At 43.9% G+C, this 24,780-nt stretch overlaps 2 protein-coding genes across 3 annotated transcripts in view; one reads left to right on the top strand and one right to left on the bottom strand.

Moving 5' to 3' along the window:
* The window catches only part of Rsrc1 (arginine and serine rich coiled-coil 1), a 393,370-nt gene extending 380,768 nt beyond the window's left edge, over nucleotides 1-12,602 (bottom strand). Inside the window, exon 1 of the mRNA XM_046431492.1 lies at nucleotides 12,472-12,602. The gene's annotated coding sequence lies outside the window, so the exon portion shown is untranslated. The remainder of the gene's footprint in view (nucleotides 1-12,471) is intronic.
* On the top strand, nucleotides 11,859-22,367 carry Shox2 (SHOX homeobox 2). Of its 2 annotated transcripts, none has more exons than XM_046431494.2 (5): nucleotides 11,859-12,742; nucleotides 15,592-15,800; nucleotides 18,154-18,211; nucleotides 18,496-18,584; nucleotides 20,093-22,367. In XM_046431494.2, the coding sequence occupies exons 1-5, from the start codon at nucleotides 12,397-12,399 to the stop codon at nucleotides 20,348-20,350; spliced, it is 960 nt and encodes a 319-aa protein (XP_046287450.1). In that variant the 5' UTR covers nucleotides 11,859-12,396; the 3' UTR covers nucleotides 20,351-22,367. The 2 variants fall into 2 exon arrangements, with proteins under 2 accessions (XP_046287450.1, XP_046287449.1); XM_046431493.2 differs by having other exon boundaries at nucleotides 20,057-22,367.
* The last annotated feature ends 2,413 nt before the right edge of the window (nucleotides 22,368-24,780 follow it).

Below are 24,780 nucleotides of genomic sequence, written 5' to 3'. Positions count from 1 at the left end.
TGTAAGTTGCATTTATCATTAAATATGACATTGTTTGGTAACTGACCACCTACTCCCTACTTTTTGCCTTCCCTGAAGACAAGATACTTGAGTACCTTACAGTCAAATTTTTTTCTGAGAATTCTACATTTTTAAATGGACCTCATCAGTCTTCACTAATGCACTGTAATCAATTCACTTGTGAAATCTGAGGAAATTTTAACTGATGTGCCAAAGCTGGTGAAATTATTGTGAAGTCAATCAACTCTTCACATATTGCTAGTATATAGACAGAGCAGTGTTATAAATCCTTTAGGAAGTTATTAAACAATTTATAAAAAGCCTTTAAAATGTTAGTGGCTGTTTGATAGCCAGCCGAATTGTACTTTTGAAATATATTTGGAAGATATTTTAGAGAATGATATATTCATGAAGATTTGCATTATTTCATCTGTGTGGACTATAAGAAAATGTACATATGAATAAGAATAAAAATTGGTAATATTTAAGTGATGAAATATAATGTTTCATGTTTTTCTTTTTTGAAATCTATTTCTATACAATTAATGTTTATATATTTAGTATATAGAGAAAAAACAAAATTAGAACCTAAAATTTTGTACTTAGTAATTAACTCAGCTAATGAGTAGTTTACCTGTCTTAATTTAATTCTCTAGCAGGATCCAGACAGGCGCAGTGGTGCATGCCTATAATCCCACAAGGAGAACGGCAAGTTCAAAGCCATCCTCCGCAACTTAAGAGAGACCCTGTCCCAAAAATAAAAAGGGCTGAGAATATGTTTCAGTCATTAAGCACCCCTGGTTTAAAAAAAAAAAAAAAAAAAGCAGGATCCATATATGTAATGGTTTAGATCAGATAAACAAAAGTTCACATCTTCCTTCAATATGTATTCAAAATAAGTTAAATGTCATTACTTTAAACAACAAAGTAAAGTATTAAATTACTACTTGTTCTCAAGATCATCAGAGGAGCCAGCCCTCCATGATCCCAATGCAATACTAATAGAAATACTTGTTAGGACTAATTCAAAACTTTAAGCTATTTACCTTGAGCCACAATTAAGAATTTTATATGTAGCTCTGAACCTCAAGTTAGCTGAGGTCTTACTGTTTACAACTTAACAAAACATTGAGAAAACTTGATTTTAAAATTTTTAGTCACTAATAAGCCCGTTTCCTCGCTGAAACATGAAACTGATTTCAGTTAAGAGATCACTGTAATCCTTTCCAGCTCTAAAATGACATGATTATGAAATTAGACATATGTAGAATGTAAATAGGTACATACATTCATAAATATGTACAGACATTCATAAATATGTACAGACATTCATAAAGTATATACCTACTTTTTTCTTTTTTACTAAGAAACCCAGGGACACCTTATCACTGAGCTACATCTCCACACCTCCAGTCCTTTTTTTTTTTTCTTCTTCTTTTCTTTTTTGAGACAAGGTCTCACTAAGTTGTTGAGAATCTCACTAACTTGCTAAGGCTGGTCTAGAACATGCAATCCTCCTGCCTCAGCCTCTAAGTCCCTGGCATTACAGGCATGAGCCACCATACCCAGCTAGCATATATCTACATATATTTAAACATGTGTACATATCCATTTATACATAATATATATCCATATATACATTACACATGATATCTACATACCCATGTATGTATGTACATATTTTCAAATATCAGTCATTATTATTACCACCACTGAGAGGTTATAGTAATCTAAGTTTTCTTATTTCTTGGCTTTACCTTTCTTTTTTTGTGTTTTCACCTTTAGGAACTCAAGAACTTTCTTTACCCATGAATAACTGTTTAAATTAAGGTAACTTTGCATTACCTTCTTACAATCTTGTTTTAAAAAATAACTGGAATAAGACTAAAGAAATTAAAAAGTACAAATTCACAAGGATAAAGAGACTAGAAGAGAAAACAACAGGAACAGTAGACAAGACGTGTCAACAAATTTTTAGCAAATGAAAAACAGATGGAGGATTGAGAGTTAAGAAAGCTGAATACCAAGCAACTGCAGAGAATTCCAACAAGAAAAAAGCCAATTCACATAGCAAGATTTAGAAAGAATGGGAATTTGAGACACCATATACCCCAACAGGCACAATGAGTCATTAAGCTAAAAACAGGGGAACTGACTCAACTTCTGTAAAAGAAATAGCTCCCTAGATTTCCTCCCTTTTCTACCCAGCCAGGTGACTGCTCTTCCCCCAAACTCCAGCAGTTGAGGACAGTTTTGTTTATTTGTTTTTTGTTTCTTTGTTTTTTGAAGGAGGCCAATGTAGCAACAGGTCAAAGGGCTCAGTAAAAAGGTCAGAATGATGCCAAACTAAAAAAGTTATACTCAGGAAAGCCTGCACCTGATGGGAAAAGCCACAGCCCTCTGCAGCCTGGATGAGAACCCTGAAGCTAGGGCATCCTGGGAGCAAAACTAGAGCATTCTTTTCTGCAAAAACTCAGCAATCCCTAACTCAAGATACATAAGTGCATAAGGAAGAAAATACCCCAGAAGAAAATACCAAGCCCTAATTCAATAACTCTATAACACAGCCCACAGATACAAAGTCCAAACCTTAAGATTTTTCTGTAAACTCTTTTTCTGTAACTTTTTAGTGAATATACAACAAAAGAGAACCATACAAGTAAGGAAAACCATTATTATAAAAGACAAAGGCTGGCAGTATAGCTTGATGATAGAAAGTATAAGTAGTTTGTACAAGGCCCAGGGTTCAATCCCCAGCACCAAAAATAAAAAATAAATAAAAGACAAAAAACAAGCTGAGCAAAAACTAGATTATAGGATAAACCTATAATCGCAGTGGTTAGTGGTTCTGGAAGCTGAGGCAGGAGGATTGCACGTTCAAAGCCAGCCTCAGAAACTTAGCAAGACCCTGTCTCAAAATAAAAAATAAAAAGGGCTTGGGATGTGGCTCAGTGGTTAAGCAACAATAGGTTTAATCCCCAGTACCAAAAAAAAAAAAAAAAAAAAAAAAGGAAGAAGAAGAAACGAAAATAGAAGACTGTGAAGAAAAAAAAAACTTCAAGAACAAAAATTACAATCAATATCCTCAGAAACATATAAGATGACCCTGTGAACAAGAATAGGCAGAAGGCAGACCATTCACAGAACACTTGACTTAAACGATAAACAAAGGGTGGGGGGGGTCAATCTGTGAGGTCCAATACCTAACTGATATTCAGTCCATAAAAAATAACAGGGAAAAGAGACTATCCAAAAACTAAATCCATAGAATTCCCAGAACTGAAAGCTATGCACTGCCCTAAGTCCCTGAAACAATGAATTTTTCAAAAAGACATACACAAGGCATATCTTATAAAAAATTCATATACCAGGCTGTATGTGGCTCAGTGGTAGAGGGCTTGTTTAGTATGCATGAGGCCCTGGGTTCACTCTCCAGCACCACATAAAGAAAAAGAAAATTCAGACACCAGGAAACAGAGAACATACCAGAAATTTCCAAACAGAAAAAGAGTGGGGGTTGAGGGAGGGGCAGATATAATAAAAAGCATTGGGCTTTTAACAGCCACAATGGAAACTCAACAAAACAATAAAAGAAAATAAGTTTTAACCTAGAATCTTTATCTAGTCAAATCATTGGTTCAGTATGAGTTTAGAATAAAGGCATTTTTTTGACATACAAAGTCTCAAAATTACACCTTACACTCACCTTTCTTCAGGAAATTACTCAACAATATGCTCCACCAAAAGGAGAGGGTAAACTAAACAAAGACAATGCAGATTGAGAATGCAAGTGATCTAACACTGAAGACAGGGAAAACAGCCAGGAAGATGGCAGACTCAGATTTAAGGAGCACATCAGTAAACAAGATACCCAAGTCCTTGCCCTCAAGGGGCTTATGTTCTAGTGAAGTAGCAACTCTCAAAATGGGGCCTGAAGACCCTTGGATTCCTACCAACCCTTTCAGGGCTCCAAGAGTCCAAAGCTGTTTTCATTTTAACACTGTTTAACTTTTACACTGAAGGTGAACAAAACCACTGACATCTTAGTACAAATCAGGGCAGAGGCATCACACCAGACTGTAGTCAGTCCATTCACTGCCACACAATCACAGTAAAAAAGAAAGGAAAGGAAGGGCAATTTCAATTAAGAATGTCCTTGGTGAAAGAGTACAAATCGTTAATTTTATTACATTGAATTCTTGAGTATACATCTTTTTCATTCTGTGTGATGAAATGGGAAATACACTTAATTTTATCATACCTGGAAGAATGAATGGTAAGTAACTGTCTCAAGAAGGGATACTTACGCATCTGAATTGCAAGCCCAACTAGCTGCTTTCATTATGCAACACTATTTTGTTAAACAACTGACAAATTATTCAGACTTCATTGTTTGGCAAACTTTTTCTCAAACATGAATGAAGACAGCCTTTCACTGCAAGGAAAAGTATTTGTTGCCAAGAATGAAATTCAAGCTCTCAAACAAAACTATGAATTTTGGATAATTTATATCTGCCTCTATGAGAATAAAGACTTCCCAAGTTAGATTTCTCTTACAAGATTCACAGTGATGTTAACAAATATGATACAATAAAGGGTGTCAACATTTGAAAGATATACCTAACTCAGTGAACCAGTATCTTCCAACTGTCCAGGCCCTGTAGCAAAAGCATGCATAGGAAAGATTCATTCATAGTGCAGGACAAAAACCGTAAATGTTAACATACCAGAGCAAGAAAAGTTCATTGATGCTGTTTAAAATGCCACATTATAACCAACCCTGTGTCAAGGTTTGTGGTAGTGTCAAAAAAAAAGCAGTTATCTGAAAAGGCTATGAAAACACTTATCTTTTCCAACAACATATCTGTGTGAAGCTGGATTTTCTTCATAAACTTCAGTCAAAGCAACTTATCTGGCCTGGGGTCACAGCTCAGTGGTAGAGCACTTGCCTAGCACATGTGAGACCCTGGGTTCAATTTTTAGCACTGCATAAAAATAAGTAAAATAGAGTTCTATCAACAACTAAAGAAAACAATTTTTTTTAAAGGCAACTGATTTCAATAGATTGAATGCAGAAGCAGATACAATAATCCAGCTGTCTTCTATAAAGCCAGACACTAGAGATTTGCAGAAATGGAAAGTAATACCATTTTTCTTATTATGTTTTGCTTTAAAAATAGCTATTTTTCATATCAAATATTACAATGTAGTAGGTTTATTATTTTATTTACTTTTATTTTTGGGTGGTAGGGATTGAACCCAGGGCCTTGTGCATGCAAGGCAAGCACTCAACCAACTGAGCTATATGCCCAGCCCTGGGTTTATTATTTTAATTGAAAAACATTTCAAAAAATTTTTTTAATTACTATCAAAGTACGTATTAAAGATATTACCAAATAAATGAAACTTCCTGAAATTCTCAACAATTTTTTGAGCCTATAAAAGGATCCTAAGACTAAAGAGTTTGAGAAAACTGTTCTAAGTCACCTACAGTCATCACATTCTTCATTGCATCCTACTTATTAAGTCCCTGCATAGACATGAAGTAGAAAAAAAGTAAAGAAAAACATCCAGATAAATATCTTGCTGATACCCCCTCCCCCCCAAAAAAAATCAAGAGAAGGTGAGTTAGATTCATTTGTTCTAATTATAAATTATGTAGCTCATCCATAACAGAGACAGGGCGACTACCTTTAATCCAGAAAAGTTAACAGAAGATACGAAGATACTTCCTTAGTGGAACAAAATACACATTGGATGAAATTCCACTGTCACAAAACTAGAAGTAGTATTCAAGTGACTCATTTATATCTCAGAAAAATTACACTGCAGTATAATGAACCTCAGTAAGAGAAAAAAGGCAGCTTATAAAGCCAGAAATGGCAGCTAACTTCACTTATTCAGAAAAGAAAGGGAACACTAAAAGCAAGTCTGAGGTGGATCCCAAATGGACTTTATAAATGACAGGTACTGAGTTCCTACTTATACTCTAAATGCATACTTACTCCTAGCTTCCCATATCATTAGCATATAACTGAATACTCTTGCTCATTCAAGTCCTGGCGATTGACTTACATTACAAAGTCCTAGTGAGGAAGAACTCTTCATATGTAACACCACTGATAAGATGCAATGAATGAAGAGACATTAACAGGTCTTTATGGTAAAGATAAGGATGAACATATCACAGATTTTCAGCTTTCCACAAGCTGACAATGTTCAATTTATCTGTAAGTGGAGAAAAAACACAGGGACCAAACTCCTACAACTCTTGGTTTTCTGTTCTCTAGTTCTTCCTAGTTTTAGCCTCATGATAACAAATATCACCCAACTCCTCCTAATACAGAAATGACGTCAGAACAAATGATGACTACAGAATAACTTACAAAATTACCTTAGCAACAGTTTACAAATGTATTTTCTCATAAAGTTGTGATTGAAAATGTGAAAGATTGAAAGACATGGTCATTCAAGAAAAGACATCTAGCCAACTGGTGGCACAGGCCCATAATTCCAGAGATTTAAGAGGTGAAGGCAATGTGATCACAAGTCCAAGATCAGCCTGGGCAACTTAAAAAGACCCTCTCTCAAAAATATTGTTTTAAAAAGCACTGGGAATGTAGCTCAGTTGTAGAGGGCTTGCCCACCTTTTGCCAGGGTTCAATTCCCAGTACCACCAAAAAACAAATAAATAAACCAGAGAGAACTGAAAGGCATACACAAAGATGGTTCTGTTACTAATAAGTGAACAAGAAGCAGTTATTTTTTTTTTCAGAAAATAGGCAATCGGTTTGAGAAACAAGAGTTTCAAGGACTGCGCTGGGCTGGAGCTCAGTGGTAGTGCACTTGCCTGGCATGTATAAGGTTCGATCCTCAGCACCAAATACAAATAAATAAAGATATTGTGTGTCCATCTCCAACTAAAAAAAATATTTAAAATTTTCTACGATATGGCAATTTATAAGTCCTTCTCTACCACTCACTCATTCATTAGTATATCAAGCCATAATCTTTGATCCTGACTATACCATAAGAAAAAAAAAAAAGAAAGGAAAAAGATCAGTCCTCTCAGTGGGAAATCAATCCACCTCAAAGAGGTTTAAAAAAAAAAAAAAAAGTTAAGATGGGCTGAAACTAGCATACAAAGAAGTTCACAAACATGTTCAGAACCAGGAAAAAGCAATGGAAGAACAGATGTAAAATTTGGTCCTAAGGAAGAAAATCTTCAAAAGGGATAATGCTGCCCAAGCTCTCCTCCTATGGCAAGCAAAAATTCCTAGATTAGTGCCTTTTTTATTTTAAAGAGGAATTCCTCCAATGGTTCGAAAATGAAAGCAGAAAATATACTTATGAATCCATCCCAAAGATCCTATTGTAGAAATTCTCCAATTTGTAACAGCCCCGCACACAGAGTATTCTGGGACTAGTGGAGGCCAGTTAACAGACAGGTGCCAGGTGCCTTTGTCTCTTTCAGTTTCAGACATTTTAGCCCTCTTATTGAACAAAACACGGCAATAAAGTGCTACCACTTAGCAAGAAATCTCCTCTGTCTGCAAAGAGAGTGAATATTTATAGACTTTAAGACTAGAGAAGCTCTCAAAGGATACCTCATTTCCCCACAAGGTTACACCTGTCACATCTCCTCCAATTCTTCTCTTGGAGCCTTCACATCTAAGCTCAAAAATGACAACTCGAATACTTTCCTGTGACAGCACTAGACAATTGAATTTAACTACCTACCACCTGATTAAGTGGAACACAACTGGGTTACTACTATTTCTGGAAATTTAAAAACATATTTTTCCTTAGGTTTCCGGTCTGTGTTTAAAAATACAAAGTCTAGCCAGGCGCAAGGCCCACACCTGGCACCCCTGCACCCCGGGACGCTGAGCCAGGAGGTCACAAGTTCGAGGATAGCCTTGGCAACTTGGCGAGACCCTGTCTCAAAATAAAACAAAAAATGGCTGGCGATGAGGCTCAGGCGTTAAGCACCCCTGGGCTCAATCTCCAGTGCCAAAAAAATAACGATATGTAAATACAGCATGTGAGCGAGAAGTGACCCTACAGTCACCCGGAATGAAGATCAGGCAACGTGCACTGTGGACACGATCAATGCCCACAAAAGCAGCAGTTCAAGGGCAGCATGGCTGTCACGTGGCCCCAGCCCACAGCCGCGGACACCCGCAGGCCCTGGGGGGCGCGTATCCCTACGTCCCGCAGGAGGTTGCCGGAGGCCGGGAAAGGAGGCAGGGGTTAGAGGGCGGGAGGCCGAGGTCGGGGAGAGGGGGGCGAGAAGGCCTCTGCCCGCTGCCTTAGCCACCCGAACCCTACCGCCCCGCCCCACCTCTGCACCCGCCCCGACCTCGGCTCCCCGCCCCGGCCTTCCTCCAAGTCCCGGCCTCCGCTCCGCGCCCCGGCCGCGCCAGCCCCACGCAGCCTCAAGCCCCAGCAGGCCTCGGGGGTCGCCCCCGGGCCCGGGACACCGGCATCACCTGGGTCTGGGCCTGGGGCTCGCCCCTGCCGTGCCGAGTCGGCCCAGAAACCTCCTCAGACCCCGCGCCGCCGGCGGCCTCGGAACTTGCCTCAGTTCAAGCGCAGCGCCTTCCGGGTTCCCGCGCCAGGCAGCCGCAGCTGATCTGTCGAGTGCATCGATGCAGGCTGCCAGAGGTGAGAACGCCGAGGAAGTCGATTGTCACCACGCCAATTTTTTGTTTAGTGTTTCTTTTGCGTGCGTGTATAATTGGATTTTCTTGTTCTCAAAAGCAATAAAGGTGGGACTGAAGAATGTAATCGCCTGAGTGATTGCCTCTATCGTCACAGATAATCAGGAAACAAATCAGCTTCGTAGAAAGTTATGTTAAGACGCCTACACATACTAAAATTGGTCATCTCCTGCTGGGGGAGGGGGAAACTCGCCCAACAATAATAAATCATGGGAGTGTGCCTGTATAGAGTCGTGTGTGATTAAATTGCAATGATTTATTTGCAAAAATACATTAAAAGTCGATGTTTCTTCTGCCCTGAAGGTGAAGGCACTCACAGGGTGGGTGCAAATTAGTTTCTAAGACTCAAGTAACTGGTTGGTGGAGAAACAGGAGAAATCTGCCTGATGGGGGAAGAAGAAGTTTGTTTTGGAGATTTTAAAATTTAAATCAATGTAAATTAAAGCAATCTGGCATTTTCTATTACTCATTCTATATTACTTACTTGTCCTGGTATGACAATCATTTTTATTTAAGTAAACAAAGCTAATGAGGCACATCAACTGTTAGCCTTGCTTTGGGGCCACTATAAGAACCAATTCATTCACAACTATTACAACATAATCAAGCTAACAGTTTTCTGCAGATATCAGATGGGGAAAATCACCACCACAATGCATTTCTTTCTCATAAATAACTGTATGTAATTAGCCAGTCATGAGGGATGGTTTTAAAACTTATCTGCAACACTGCATATTTATTTTAAATAATTCAAGATCTGGGGAATCCTTGGGGTTCCGAATTTTATTGGAGTCTGTATATCTGTCCACAGGCTGTCAGCTGAGCTTCACCCTCAATGATTTTTTTCCTACGCTGCATTTTGAAAAATCCTGCCTCCAGAAAATGTTTGCTGTTCAGTGAAATAACGTCATTAGAACTTCATTGCACATACTAATACATGATTATAAAACGTTGGATTTTTAAAAAATTAAACTTCATTTAGGCTGGTAAGAAACTGTGCTCAGATACTGAAGACTTCTCATCACTCTGATGTCAGCATTACCATTTGTAACTTAAAATGAACCAATAAACTGTGATCATGGGAAATATATTGGTTTCAATTAAACAACGGTTGTATCTGAGCCTTCTCATTTATGTTTTGGAATATGAGTTCAAACTCAAAAGTCATCTACTTAAAAGGACAAAGCAGTAACTGCAGGATCTCCGGATCCCTTATCAGACTTCCAATAGAAGTTATTTTGGAGCTGTTTGTGAATAGGTATTTAACACCTTCACTTGAGATCTCTTGAAACACCATATCCATTTAACTGAGTCCATTACTGGTTATTATGCTAAATAATCCTAAAAACTGAGTTTCATAAAGGATAACATTTCTATGATTATTCCCCTCTGATAGTATCAAAATTAATGTTATTACAGATAGTAGACCAAAACTCAATGTGAAATTGTTTCTAAATTCATATAACTTTGGAAAGGATGAGAATTTGAGACTCTTCTGGAGTAACAAAAGCAAATGCTCCTATAATCATAAATACCTAAAAACGATTTCTAAAAAACATGATTTTCATATTTCTTAAATTCACCAAATGCGAGCATTTTAATCCAAGGATTATTGTGGAATAACAAAGTTATATATAGTCTCTAATTACATACATTTGAGAAAACCCTTATATATCAAATTATAATAGTGTTTTCTTTTTACAAATGTTTCAGGTGGTTTTGATCCAACTTCTCAAATTATCAACTAAGTTCATTTTGTTCCTTTTAGGTAGAATATATGCATCCTAATGTGTAATTGCTTTTATTTTTACTAATAGTATGAGATCCAAGATAATGAACAATTATTTTTAACTGTATTAATATTTAATGTATTTAAAAACGTCCCCGAAACAGCATATTTGTTACACATTCAAGTAAATGTAGCCTTCCTGAGTACATATTCTTTTGTGGCTATAAACAGGCATTTGTACAGCAAGCCTTGTCCTGAAATACAGACAAATGACTCGGTAATATAGATGTTCCTCCCATATAACAAATGGTTTCCATGAAAACAGCCCAAAAATATAATTTTAAAAATTTAAATCGTATGGGGGGAATCTTTCTTTCCAAGAGCATCTATTTTTGAACAGTCCACGACAAACAAAAGTAGCGAAGCTCAAACTTAATATGGTTGTTTTTATTTTGTTTTTCAAAATCAGGAAAACAACTAGAATGTTTCCCAGGATGCGGGGGGAAAAAAGCCCGGGTCGTTCTTTGTGGGAGGGGTCCCGGTGCAAGGAGTCGTAGGAGAGGTCGAGTCCTGGGACCTCAGAGAGAAAACGAAGTCGAACTGTCCTTGACCAGAAGCTAAGGAAACACTTTAAAATGGGATCTGTCAGGGAACAGCTGCTCAGGAAACATGTTAAATCGACCGGGCCCTTCAAGCGGGATCTGCCCGTAGAGGACTGGGGTCGTAGGGTGAATTACATCTACCGGGGCGAGGAGCTTGGTGAGGAGCCAGGCATAGCCTGGCTTCGGGCCGGGAAGCTCCTAAAAGGAAGTGTACGGGTCGAGAAGCTGCAGAGAACCCTGACTCGGGGCAGGCTTGAGAAGCCAGGATGACGCCTGACGCGGAGCGGTGGATCTGCGGGACCCAGCGCGGCAGGTTAGGGATGCGAGACTCGGATGCAGGGCAGAGACCAGGGGTCAGCAACGGGAGGCCGAGCTTCCGCGCAGAACCCCAGAGCGGACGAGGCTGCAGGGTCCAACACCCAGTGCAGAAACCAGACCCACTCCCGCAGCGCACTTGTCGGTCTCCTCTTAGCCCCGCCCCCGCGGAGTCCATCCCGCTCCCCAGTGTTTAACTAAGTCGTGACACCAACGCAAAATCCACGCCTAATTAAATTAATTAGGGATTCTTGTCAATCCTGGATTAATGGCCAAGAGCACAGGCGGCCGGAGCTATCTGAAAACCCCGACCGCCGGGGACCTGCCTCTTCTCCCCGCCCCCTGTGGTCCCCTTTGCTGCCCTCCCACTCCAGCCCGCGCGGACTCCAACCTCGATCATCCCTCTCTCCTCTCTCTCTCTCTCTCTCTCTCTCTCTCTCTCTCTCTCCTCTCTTCCTCCCTCTCTCTCTCTCTCTCTCTCTCTCTCTCTCTCTCTCTCTCTCTCTCTCTCTCTCTCATCCCTGGCTCCCCCCACCCCACCCCAGGTAGTGGCGCGGCTGCTACCCGGGAAGGGGCCCGCTCGGAGTTGCGAGGGGAGGTAATTTACTCAGAACAAGGGGCCGCCTTTAGGAAGTATAAATAGTGAGACTTCAAGCGCAGCGTCGCTATCAGATCTGAACTCTCCGCAGGAAGAATTGTCAAAGATCTTAACATCGAACAAGCGCGCTCCGGCAGGGAAGCATCAGTTCCCATTTCCCTCCGGCGCCCCCGCCCTTCTCTCCTCCTCCTCCCCCTCCTCCGCGTCCTCCTCGTCCTCCTCCTCTTCTTACTTCTTTTTCTCCTTCTACTTCTCCTCCTCTTTCTTCTTTCTTCTCCTTTTCTTCTTCCTCCTCCTCCCTCTCCTCCCCCACCCCTGCCCCATTGATGTGTTATTATTGGGGGGGCTGGAGCAGTAAAAAAAGGAGGAGGAAAAAAAGAGCGGGGCTCGGCAGGGAGCGGTCGAGCGCGGGGCTGCCCGGCGGCGGCGATGGAGGAACTTACGGCGTTCGTCTCCAAGTCTTTCGACCAGAAAGTGAAGGAGAAGAAGGAGGCCATCACGTACCGGGAGGTGCTGGAGAGCGGGCCGCTGCGCGGGGCCAAGGAGCTGGCGGGCGGCTGCGAGCCGGGCCGTGAGGACCGCAGCAGCCCGGCAGTCCGGGCGGCCGGCGGAGGCGGCGGAGGAGGAGGCGGAGGCGGAGGCGGAGGAGGCGGAGGAGGCGCGGGAGGAGGAGGAGCAGGCGGAGGAGCTGGAGGAGGGCGCTCCCCCGTCCGGGAGCTGGACATGGGCGCTGCGGAGAGGAGCAGGGAGCCCGGCAGCCCGCGGCTCACTGAGGGTAACGGCCTGACCCCGGCCGCGGTTCCCCTTCCCGCCTTCCGACTCGGCTCGGGCGGGAGAGGACCCCGAGGCCCAGCGGGGAGGGGCGACTCGCGGGGAGAGCCCTGTACCCGGCTCTGGGCACTGGAGCGATCGTGGGGTTGGGAGTCAGCGTTGTGCACGGTCGTGGGTGGGGTCCTCGTGCGGGGGAGGGTGTGAGATTTGGGATCCTTCTTCCTGGATGCTCCCATTGCACCGAAATGCATGTTTTTGGCAGCTGCAGGATGGGCCCGCAGCCTGGACGGCCCAGGGGTGGACGTGGAAGTTCTCGGGGCGGGCTTCGAGAAGGGGTGCTAGCAGGGGCGGGCCAGGCGGCCAGATTAAGGCTAGCGTCTCCGCTGACTTTGCGGGAGCCTCTTTCTGAGGCCTGAGGGAGAGAGAGGCTTCGACCTCGGGTTGAAGCTGCCGGCTTTGGAACTGTGGCTAAAAGCCCTGGAACTCCGCAGAGACCCTGAGTCTCTGGATCTTGGGGACTAAAACTTCCCGTTCGCTTTACGCCTTCAAGGCAGAACCGAGCCAAGGCGAACTAAGGTCCAGGCTATAAGCTCTGTTCCCGGCTGAGGCGTTGAGGTTCCTGTTTGAGACTTGTGCTTTACACAATTCCTTTACTACTCCCAATTATCAGGTTCTTCGGTGTGTGTGTGTGTGTGTGTGTGTGTAGGGGGTCCTTTGGTGCCAGGGAAGTGTTAGGAGATGGCTTTATCTAAATGGTGAAGCGTCCTGTACCAATTCAAAAGAGTTGAACAATAAAATTAATTTGGCACTTGGTACTGCAGTAACTGGTGTACAGCCATATTTTTCCAATTAAGAAAATATGTGGCATGCGTAGAATCACATATTTAAGCAAGCAATTAAGTTGTTTATAACACGGTCTGTTCCTGTTTAGGCCATTAAGTGGAAATTTGGGGGCGAAATAGAAATTATATTAACTCCATTAATCAACTTGAAATGTAGACTTCTTTCTCTTTGAAGCCCCAAAACTTTGAGGGGCATCCACTGTATGGATGACAAGAAATAACAAAGCCTTCCCGCCCCTTTGGCAGAATCTGATGATATGTTTTCATGTTTAAATTTCACTGCAGTATCAGTAGGATTATTTCCCTATTAAATTGACTCTAATGTTTGCTATAATGTTAATCTACTTCCTTCCTGGAGGAAAAACAAATGCCCACAAAACGAAATCTGAGAACTAGAAATGCGGGCAACACTTAAGATTATCCTATCCAGAATGCTAGACTGGAGTGAGATCTATGGCTGTTCTTTTCCCAGAACCATCACCAGGTCCTCCTAAATTTGGAAAGTGATAGGGTAACTGTCAGGGTGCCCAGCGCTACCTCCCAACCTTGGGTCCACAGCCCCAGGCCTTTGGTTCATCAATGTGCTACACTGGGAGATTCGGGTCTGAAATCTCTGTGAGCACAGTTCCTGAAATTGTTGATTTCTGAGCTCGGGGCAAGTTTTAATTTCTCTGTAGATCGGCTTTTCTGCAAATGATTTTTAACCCTTATGTTGATCAGGATCCTAGATTGGGAAGAACTGCAAACAGACAGGACTATCTAAAACTCTGTTTTGATACTTTAAATACCCTAATCTCTGACTCAGGCGCAGAGAAAATTCAGGTCAGCACTAGGGTGCAACTCCTCTGATCACTGTCCTTTGGCCTAATTTTTTTTTTAATTACACACACACACACACACATACACATTTCAGTGGCTCTGTGTATTCACGCAGAGCTCCTGTTTCTAAAGGGAAGAGAACAGGAAAGTAGCAACGGATGTGTGCAGACCCAGAGTAAAAAAAAAAAAAAATGCATATTTTATTAAACATCCGTGCTGCTGGGTGCATGAAAAGGCTTTGAGCAACCAATAGAAACCGAGGATTGGGAATGTTCCTCTTGAACCTGTTGATCTCTGTGGGTTTAAGCGTTTAGGGTCGAGTCTACGTTTCCACGGGGTAGGGAGAAGAACAGAACAGAGGCAGCAGTGGGTTTCGTGGACCATCCGAGGCTGGTTTTCCGCCTCTTGCCTTCTGGCCGGGCTTGGGCGGCGAGCCCTCCAGGCCGCCAACATGGCGTGGGCTCCTGTGCTCCTGGTACCCGGGTCCCGCAAGGGGATTGGGACTGCCCGGCTGCCGGTGGAACCATCCACAAGGTCTGGCCCCAGCCCTGGGGCAACGCGGAGCACCGGGGGATGCCGGCTTCCTGCGCAGCGCAGCACCGGGGTCTTAATCTGCCTTTACGATCCTTCGATCCTTCGGCCCAATTGTTCCTAAATTAGACCAGCAAGTTTGCGGGAGGCAAAAGGCTAGCGGCAGCGAGAGCTGGCCTGACAACAGGCCCGCACTCTGGGAATGGCTGGAGTGAAAGACCAGTCCCTGACTCGCCGCGCCCTTCTACCCAGAGCGCGCTCTGGGAGAGGCCGGGCGCGGCGCTTGTGGTTGTGGTTTCTGTGAGTGCGTGGGAAAGTGAGTGCGGGAGAGGGTGAGTGGAACACATTTGGTGTTTGCGGGAGAAGGCAGGAGACTAAGCGAAGGATAGTGGGGGCGGTGAGCCTAGGCCAAATTGCGGAGGAGATGGGTGGCCATAAGCCCACTGGCAGCCTCTGAGACGTGACCTTTGTGCGTCTCTTGTATCCTCTTCCTCCCCGCAGGGCAAGGGGCAGGACAGGGATTCCACGAAGGGTTAGGATCCTCTACCCCTCTTTGAGGAAAATCTGGTAATGGGGTTTGCTTTGCTGTTTTTGTCTGTGTATATGCTGGTGTATGTGTGCATGGGCACACGTGTGGTCCGATATGTGGTGCCCTCTCCAGTGTCCCCCGAGTTGAAGGATCGCAAAGAGGATGCTAAAGGAATGGAGGACGAAGGCCAGACCAAAATCAAGCAGAGACGAAGTCGGACCAACTTCACCCTGGAACAACTCAACGAGCTGGAGAGGCTTTTTGACGAGACCCACTATCCGGATGCCTTCATGCGCGAGGAACTGAGCCAGCGACTGGGGCTGTCGGAGGCCAGAGTGCAGGTACTGGACTGTGAGGTCTGCTGCGACCAGGGAGCCCAGAGCGATATGCCTAGGGTGGGACAGGCAGGTGGGGGACACACAGGAGTGTCTGACATGAGGTGAAAAGGGGAGGAATGTCTGTACTAGGGTCTTATTTTCTAGAGTAGATCTTAGTCCTATGGCCCCTTCCCCCCATCCCATCTCAACATATGTTCCCCACAGAAGAGAGCTGTGCTGGGCTTGCTCCCAGAGTTTCTATAAACCACCCCCCCCCCCCGCCTCGCTCTGGCTTTAATGTGGTTTAATCCTAATGGGCCTACTTTTATAAGGCTTAAAAAAAATCCCACGGAAAACGTTTTATCTCTGGATGCCTTTAAAAAGTTACAAAGAGTATTTTACTCGCCCGAGTCGGGTTTTCGTTGAGGGTCTGTTCCGGGGTCTAGGTTTGCCAAGCGGATATGCCAATTAGGTTTATAGATGTACAGGCTATAAAGGAAATTAGCAACTGTTAAGTGCAGAAATTTACAGTCTACTGTTAGCGGTCAATCCCAAACCGTGTGTGAAACAGTGGAGAAATAAATGCATTTGGTCACTCTTTGTTCGCTTATTCAAGGCAAGGAAACGGAACCTGCCGAAAGAAAGAGATTTTAAATTTTAAAACATCCCACAGATTTTACCGTTGGCATTTCCGAAGCCTTAACTCAACCAGTGCCATCCCCCATGAAGTTATGATTGCAGATTTTCTTTATTGGATGTTGAGGTGGATGTAATAGCAAAAGTAGGCTTTGGGAGCATTTAAGAGGGGAAAATTATATATGTGCGCACATACATACAATCCTTCCAGTTTTATGGGGAACAAATTCAAACGTTTCAGATTGTATTTCCGTTCGAATAATAAAAGAGGAGAAAATGATGGTCATTATTTGAACACATGGAGCAGGTTTAGGCTCGAACATCTGCAGCTGCTACAAAGTATGGCTGTAACAGATACTCCCCGGGTCTCTGGGCGCAGAGACCACCATCTGTAGCGAACTATGCGCAATTCTTATGGGGCTTCCCCGCATCTTGTAATAGGATCAGGGGTGGGGGGAAACACAGCCGTACTGTTGAAGAAGAGTAATAATAGGCAGGCTTGGTCATCATAGCACCAACAGCAGGGCCTCCCTTTCTGAGCCTCTCCTGCTTTGCTCTACATACTAAGATCTCTAGAGGCTCAACACCCCCTTAAAACCATGATAATTATTACAGTTAGGAGTATTACTATCTCAATTCCATTCTTCCAGGGGAAAAGAGTCAAGAAGCCTCAGGCCATGTGAGTTGCATAAAGAATGTCGCTGTGGCATGAAATCCACCCTTCTATTATACTAAATAGCAGGGGAATATTTGAAGATTTACATTGACTATAGCACTTGCTTTCAAACACATACCAGAAAAGGCTCTGAAGCAATATTTTCCTTTCATGGGATTTTAAAACATTAATTTGTAAATCAATCAATATGCTGTATTTATTGGACCTGGAGCATAAAAGCAAGTTTTATTTGAATTTTTAAAAATCTGCCATCCCTGCTTCTAAAAGTTGGCAAGTTATTTAAGATGGTAATACCCAGAAAATAGAGCCCAGGACTCCCCCCACCCCACCCACTTTCACAGAGTGTTCTGTTTCTCTTAAGGAGTGAACCTTATTGTTGCTCTTGATTTTTTTTATACTTTCATTTAAGTTTTAGAGCTATTTTCTACAAGCTTCCCTACTGTCCTAACTGCAAGCCTCAGCTTTTTCTATAGAAGCAAATTAGATTATCATGATAATGGCACAAGTATTCTGCTACTTTGTTACCCTCTGCTGCACAGAGGAGCAGAGAAAATTCTCAACTTCTTTGTAGTGAGCCCTATATGACACTAATTACCTCTCCCTCCTTACAATATCCCTCCCCCCAAAAGAGGCATTATTTGCTTTAGTGTTTGGTTTTTCTTCAAGATGAAGCTAATTAATGTTACAAGCTATTACTTAGCCCATTCCTCTCAGGTTTTAACTGAGCAAACATTTAAACCCATTATCACTGTGGTGTCAGGTACCAGAGAGAGTTTTAGGCCTTGGGGACCCTATGGAAAGATGAAACCAGGACCAATAATTATTTGCCAGGAAATGTTTTTATCTTGCAAAAGTCTATGAAACCTTTCTATTTTGTCATTTACTTACATTTTTAATTTTGGAAATTGAGGCTATTTTATATAATTCAAAAACCGCTTGTTATATCTCCCAACTCTTACCTAAACACTGTTCTTTGATTTGTTGTTGTTGTAATTTTCTTTTGTAATGTAAAACATTTTTTGAGTCATAACATCTAGGTGTTTCCTCCCCCCCCCCAACTTGTAGGTTTGGTTTCAAAATCGAAGAGCTAAATGTAGAAAACAAGAAAATCAACTGCACAAAGGTATGTTTCTCCTACAAGAAACATTTGATATTCTAAGTGAAAAAGGGGGTTATTGTTGTTAGGAAAACAAAACAAATTTCAGACATTGATGGTCCTTGATTTGAGAAGGACAGAAAGTCCTAAAGTTTGGGAGTAAGTTACATTTATTTTAAGTATGACAGAAGTTTAGAAAGGTAACCATACAATTTCGAAGGAATCAGTTCTAGCTTGTACAATTCAGAAACCTGGAGAACAACACTGGAAATGTCGACCCCACATTGTGTTTTGTTCCCCTGTTTTCACAGGTGTCCTCATAGGGGCCGCTAGCCAGTTTGAAGCTTGTAGGGTTGCACCCTATGTCAATGTAGGTGCTTTACGGATGCCATTTCAGCAGGCAAGTACAGACTCTTCCAGCTATTTTTAAATGTGAAAAGACCTGAATGTTTGATTGGACTGTTGAATGTCCCCCTATCTCTGAGCCCTAATGTCCACACAGTTGAAGAATCAGAATGATATAGTGGACCCATTCTTCTTTAAGAACCTATACCGTGTCATGGTCCTGAATTCTTAGTCATGTTTTCATGGGAAGCCGGCAGGGGCCTGAGAGTAGTAACTGATACTTTCAAAATGCACTGAAGATTGCACTTGGGGAGAGGAAGGAAAGGCCTTTTGATTAAGATTTTGTCAAATCCAACACACAGGTTAGTCCTCAGGCACTTCTAAGGAAGCTCTCTGAATATTTTCTTATAGGTATTTTCTACCTTTTAGTCACATTAAATGTCTCCCACAGAAAGAAAATAAATAAATACAAATACTACCAACTCAGACTTGTTTTTAAAAAGCTTCTGTGGAAACAAAGCTTCATCTCTAATGGAGAGGGAAGGTTTGGTCTTCCCCGGGCTGCCCAGCCTCCGAAATCCCTTTCTTAGCCATAAAGAAACCTTTAAGACTACATTTTAAAAGGACAGCCTGCAGCAATGATTTAATCCTGGGAAATCCCAGTGCTCTGAACTCCCCGCTTTCCAAGCCTGAGGGCAAAATCCTTTCCCAACCAGTGCCTGACCTTCCCCATCCTCAGCCAGGACCCCTACTCAGCAAGGCTGTGATGTCAAGAATTAGCTCTAGTCGCCTGCACCCTAGACTGGGGAGACACCTGGGTGAGCTCCTATATTAAGAGTTAGTGTTAGGGAGATTTTAACTCTCTTGGCACCACAGGACTCTGGCATCTGGTTGTGGGCTTTGGAAATAAGAGAGAATGATTGAAGAAAGAGGGAGGGAGGAACTCCAGAGGAAATTGGTACTACTCAAAGTGGGAGATCCAAGGCCAGCAATATCAGCACTACCTGGGAGATATTTAGAAACTCAGAATCTCAGGACTCAATAATGCAGATTCAGAATCTGCATTTTAACAAGATTCCCAGGTAATTCTTATGGTAGGAAAAGTTAGGAGTACTGACTCACAATTATGTCAATTATGGTGAAGATACAATAATTTCCCTAAGTGTCACAAAAGTTTTGTGGCTTGCTTGTTGGCACTTCAGAGCTTTAATAGTGGGACAGAAGTCATGTTCTAGCAATATAAATAGATGGCCCTCTCATTCATCCGCCCCACTCCCCAAGGAGCAGCCTCATTTCTGAAGACAGGGAGCCGGGGGCTCAGGGAAAAGCCCCACATTGAGTGAATCCTGAAGACCCCTGACACTGCAGTAGGCATATGGTGCCCCAGATTCAGCAACAGGCTGAGAAAGTCACACTCCAGACAAGATCTCAGCCGCACTCCCCTCCCTACCCCCCCCCCCACCCTAACCCTTTCCCAGCTAAGCCGGACGCTGTTAATGCTCTGTTTCTATTCTGTTGTCACCCTAGGATAGTCATTGCAACGTGACGCCCTTGTCCTTTCAGGTTCAGGCGCAGCTGCAGCTGGACAGCGCCGTGGCGCACGCGCACCACCACCTGCACCCGCACCTGGCCGCGCACGCGCCGTATATGATGTTCCCGGCGCCGCCCTTCGGACTGCCGCTGGCCACGCTGGCCGCGGACTCGGCCTCTGCTGCTTCTGTGGTGGCGGCGGCCGCCGCCGCCAAGACCACTAGCAAGAACTCCAGCATCGCGGATCTCAGACTGAAAGCCAAAAAGCACGCAGCCGCCCTGGGCCTGTGACGCCAGAGCCGCCACCGCGCCTGCGAGGGGCGCGCCCGCACCGCCTCGCCCCGCTGCTCCTCGCTGCCCTGCAGACCTCCGACGCCGCCCTCTTCCGCCACGCTGGCCGCCCCTTGTCTCTCTGCATCCCTGACTCTGAGCGCCGGGCTCTGCACAGGATCCCGGGCTGCACGAGGCACGCCAGTCCCGTAGCTCCTGGCCACCCACCGACCGTGGGCCTAGAAGGCTTTATAGGAGCTGGTTTGCGGGAGTCTGGAAAGAGACTGGACAAGGGAATGCTGGCACAGCGCAATGCGGCTCAGCAAAGCTGCAACGATGGATTCTTGCATAGAAACAAAATCTTGTTGACAATATAAAACGAGGAAATACAAGATAGAAAAGACAAACCAGAGAGAGAGAGAGAGAGAGAGCGAGAGAAGGAGAACAAAAACTTCTTATTGCTGTTTGGGATAAGCTGAAATCGGAGAGAGAAAAACGGAGCAAAACAATTTTAAAAATTAAAGTATTTTATACATGTAAAAATAAGGGGAAATAACCAGGACGAATCTCGAGAGAGAGGGGGGAGGGAGTTACCAACTTAAATGTATGTTTTTTTAATGGGCTAAGAAGAAGGCAAAAACAGAAGGAAGAGGTATACTTATTTAAAGAATTAAGATGAATAAAGTGCGCAGCTGGGAAGTTCACAGGTTTTGAAACTGACCTTTTCTGCGAAGTTCACTTTAATACGAGAAATTTGATAAGAGAGGCGGGCCTCCTTTTACGTTGAATCAGATGCTTTGAGTTTAAACCCACCACGTATGGAAGAGCAAGAAGAGGGAAGACAGTATGAAAACGAAGGAAGGGAAAAAAATGATGTTAATACAATGCAGTGATGCCACAGACAATGATTCTGAGAAATGATGGCAGAACTGTCCGGACTGCGACAGTAAATTCTGGTTTGCATGTTACTTGTATTCCATTGATGGTGTCTTCCCCCTGCCACCATCACTCATGTACACGCACTTCATTTTCATCTTCAATAGAAAAGCGTCTGAAAATTTATACATATACATATAGACATATATGTATATATATAAAATGTGTAGATTTTTTTGGCCTCATCTTTGATCCTGGGGAGGCACAGAAAAATGAAAATATCGAAATGGGGAAAAGTTACACTCTGGTTGTATCAAGAAGATAGAACTGGGCAGAAAATGTGGGGAAAAGAAAAAGAAAGAAGGCCAAATGAAATAATGATGGTATACCACCTTGCATCCTGGGACACCTAGTAGGCGCTCCACCAGTGTTAGTTTGCTACACCCCCCTTTTCTTGTATTCCCTCTTGCTGATTTCCTGAAGTCCTATTTGAGGACACTGCTTTATTTCCCCCTCTCTATCCTGTCAAATTCACCTTAAACAACACCCAGCTAGATACAGGCACTAGGTTTGTGTAAAATATGTTGATACACACAAACAAAATTTATTTTGGCTATAATGTGTGAACTGATGGTTGACTTTCAACATTTGCATTTTATCTCACAAAGGTGTATTTATTCAAGTAATCTTTTTTTGGTTGTTTGTTTCAATTCATGTAGCTATTTAAACCGGGATATGCTGGGATATGCTCGACTAAGCAATCAGCATCCCGATTCTCTAGCAGGCCTCTTAGTTGTGTGTGTGTGTGTGTGTGTGTGTGTGTTTCCTTCTAATTTACAAGAAAGAGGAAAAGCTCTTCTAACTGAACTTTGGTATGCGGTTGAGCTTTGTAACTATTTGTTCTCCATGAAAACAAAATTATTTATATTTGCCATATTTTTTCTAGTGTATTAAGTTATTTTAAACAAAAGAAGATTCTGTTATCTCATGACGTGTTGTCAGTACAAAATGTCTCAGCTCCACCTCTGTTAAACCTTTTAAATAAGTGCCAAGTTATTAATCGAAGACACTTTGCGATCAATTGAATGAAAATAGCATTGTTTCATTTGATGGGGTTCGCGTCATCTTTGTTCCTGTTACTATTAAAATATCCAGGATAGTCTTTTCTTCTTCCTTGTTGATGAATGTGTAACTATATTTCGAATATACCAACTTGCAAAAGCACTCTCCTGTGCTCCTACGTGCAGCAGTCTGGGGGTGAGTGGTGGCTCTGTGCTCTGTGGCTCTCCACCATCAGCGCTTCTCCTCCCACCCCACGGAATGCACCCAGTCTAGATACCGGTTATGCCAAGTTCTTAAGGGAACAGGTAATATGTAAAATAACAGAGTAGAATAATCTCCTTCCCCAAGACAGTTTTTCTTTTTTTATTTTGCTATGCTGTCGCCCTTGAAGTTTATTTGAGGACATTTTGGGAGGAAGAAAAGGGTGATCACGCGGAATCCACCTGGGTTTGAATTGTGTTCTGTCGCTGGCTTGCGAGTGGGCGAAGCGCAGTGGAGGCGAATCCCCCACCTCTCTTTTCTGTTCATCGCCTTGTAGGTACAGTTCAAAAGCAGAACAGAGGACGGTGTTTTAGGAAAAGCTCTGCCTTGCTGGTCCTCAAACTACACAGGAGCTTGGTCTCCCCATCTCTTGGCCCCTTTGGAAGAAATCCCACTAGTTACGCTTAGAAGAGCTGAGCGTCATCGGATGAGCAGAGACGCAAAGACACAGACTTGGCCAGCCCGGGCTTTATTTAGGATGTGGTGACCCTTCGCGAAGGGTGTGTGTGTGTGTGTGTGTGTGTGTGTGTGTGTGTGTGTGTCCCCTCTGGCCGCCGGCGTCCCCAGCTGGGAAGTGCCTGGAATCGCGCGGCCAACCTCTCGCCCTGTCACCGCGCTCCCCGCTGTCACCAACCAGCCGTGCCCCGGCCCGAGCTCCCGCTCCGAGTTGCCCCGGCAGTCCAGATGTGGGCAATGCGTTTCTGCTCCCAAAGGCCAGGGGACTGGGCTTGCGGCCTGCAGCGCCAGGCCTGGCGGGTTTCGCGGCGGATGAACTCTGCAGCGTGTTTAATAAGCATCTGCCCCCGGGCTTGGTGCGCCCCGAAGGGGCCTCGTCGCCCACTGCGGCCTGAGGCCTCGGGCGAGCTCAGTAGCCGCTGGGGTTAGGCGTCCGAACCCGCAGGCTCCAGCCCCAGCCCTAACCCCGCCCGGACGTGGTTCAGTGCCCAGGGTCCCGGGGCAGGGGAGAGGGCGGCTCCGTGGAACCCTGGAGGCGCCCTGCCGCTGAGCTGTGAGGAGCCGAGGCCGAGGTGCGTGCGGGCCAACCGGCCAGGACCTGGACCGCACCCGCATGGCCTGGAGTCTGAGGGCTGCAGGCGCGGGCTGAGACCTGCGGGACCCGCCGGAGTGGTGTGTAGGACTGACGCTCCCTCGTGCCCCGCGCTTCGTGCCCCTCGGAGGCTAGCGGCCGCTTGCGGGTCCCCATTGAGCAGGGCCCTTAGGGTCCAGGCTTCCGAGCACGCTCACGCAGGGCAGGCTTTCCCGTATCGCCGCGGCCCAAACTCTCCTGCGGGCGTCTGAATGAACTGGGTCCAAATCCGACTTCCCTGAACCATCCTGAGAGAGGGGCCTAGGAAATCTTCCCTTTGGGTAAGGCCCGACGGCCCCGACGTGCGTATTGTTTTGGGATCCTTGCCCCCCAATACTTCAAGGAGTGCAACCCACCCCCTACCTCCGCCAACGTTACAGAATCCATGCTTGGGGAAAAGTCAGTTAAAAGAGATTATCCAGGACGTGATTAGTGTTAAGGACCCTATAAGCCAAGAGTCCTAAGAAGATCGGAGGCCTTTGCTTGGAGCTGAAGGGATATTCATCTATTGTTGAGTTCCCCGCCCCCAGATTTATAACTTTTTAGCATCTCAGATGGTAATGCTTTAGTAAAATGTAATGCTCAAATTTCGGAACTATTTTGATTTCTGAAAAATGCCTTTTTGGCTTCAACAACACGGGATCCTGTTTTTTCTTCACAAATCAGTTTACATCATAAATTGCAAACATTTGCAATAAGATCTCAAGATTATTTATTTTACATAACCTCAAGCACTTGACTATGTTAAACCCCAGTACAGAAAGTCAGTGAAATCAGTTTAATGTGTGTCAGGGAATTAAAGAACCACTCCTTTTCAACACATAAACAAAGCATTTAAGATTATTTTGATTGTCAGTCTTCCAGTTTTTAAACAGTCTTACAATTGGCTATTAATTTTAGAGTCATTCTGTGCAAAAATAATTACTAAAGTTATATCCTGCTTTAGTTAAATGTTTCTGGGCAGAATAAAATGGTGTTCTACATCGGAAAGTGGCTGATTGTTTTTAACATTCTATTATTTTAGTTCAAACATAAATAAAAGTCTGCAATTTCCAATAGGGGGGAAAAGGCCTGAAATAGCTTCTTAATGTGCCATTAGAACAGTTAGTCAAAATGCATTAAAGCAACATCACAAACCCAGAGATAATAAATATGCCATTCTAAT

The sequence above is a fragment of the Marmota monax genome, unplaced genomic scaffold, assembly GCF_021218885.2.
Source record: "Marmota monax isolate L192 unplaced genomic scaffold, Marmota_monax_Labrador192_F-V1.1 WCK01_AAM20220418_F8-fsc00022, whole genome shotgun sequence".
Classification (NCBI taxonomy): domain Eukaryota; kingdom Metazoa; phylum Chordata; class Mammalia; order Rodentia; family Sciuridae; genus Marmota; species Marmota monax.
This window is presented reverse-complemented; position numbering and strand designations above follow the sequence as displayed.

Excerpts from the sequence above, each read along its gene's own strand:
- Shox2 (XM_046431493.2), top strand. The coding sequence starts at position 12,397 with ATGGAGGAACTTACGGCGTTCGTCTCCAAGTCTTTCGACCAGAAAGTG. Across the intron at positions 18,212-18,495 it reads AGAAAATCAACTGCACAAAG|GTGTCCTCATAGGGGCCGCT; the intron begins GTATGTTTCTCC and ends CTGTTTTCACAG. Across the intron at positions 18,585-20,056 it reads TACGGATGCCATTTCAGCAG|GATAGTCATTGCAACGTGAC; the intron begins GCAAGTACAGAC and ends TTGTCACCCTAG.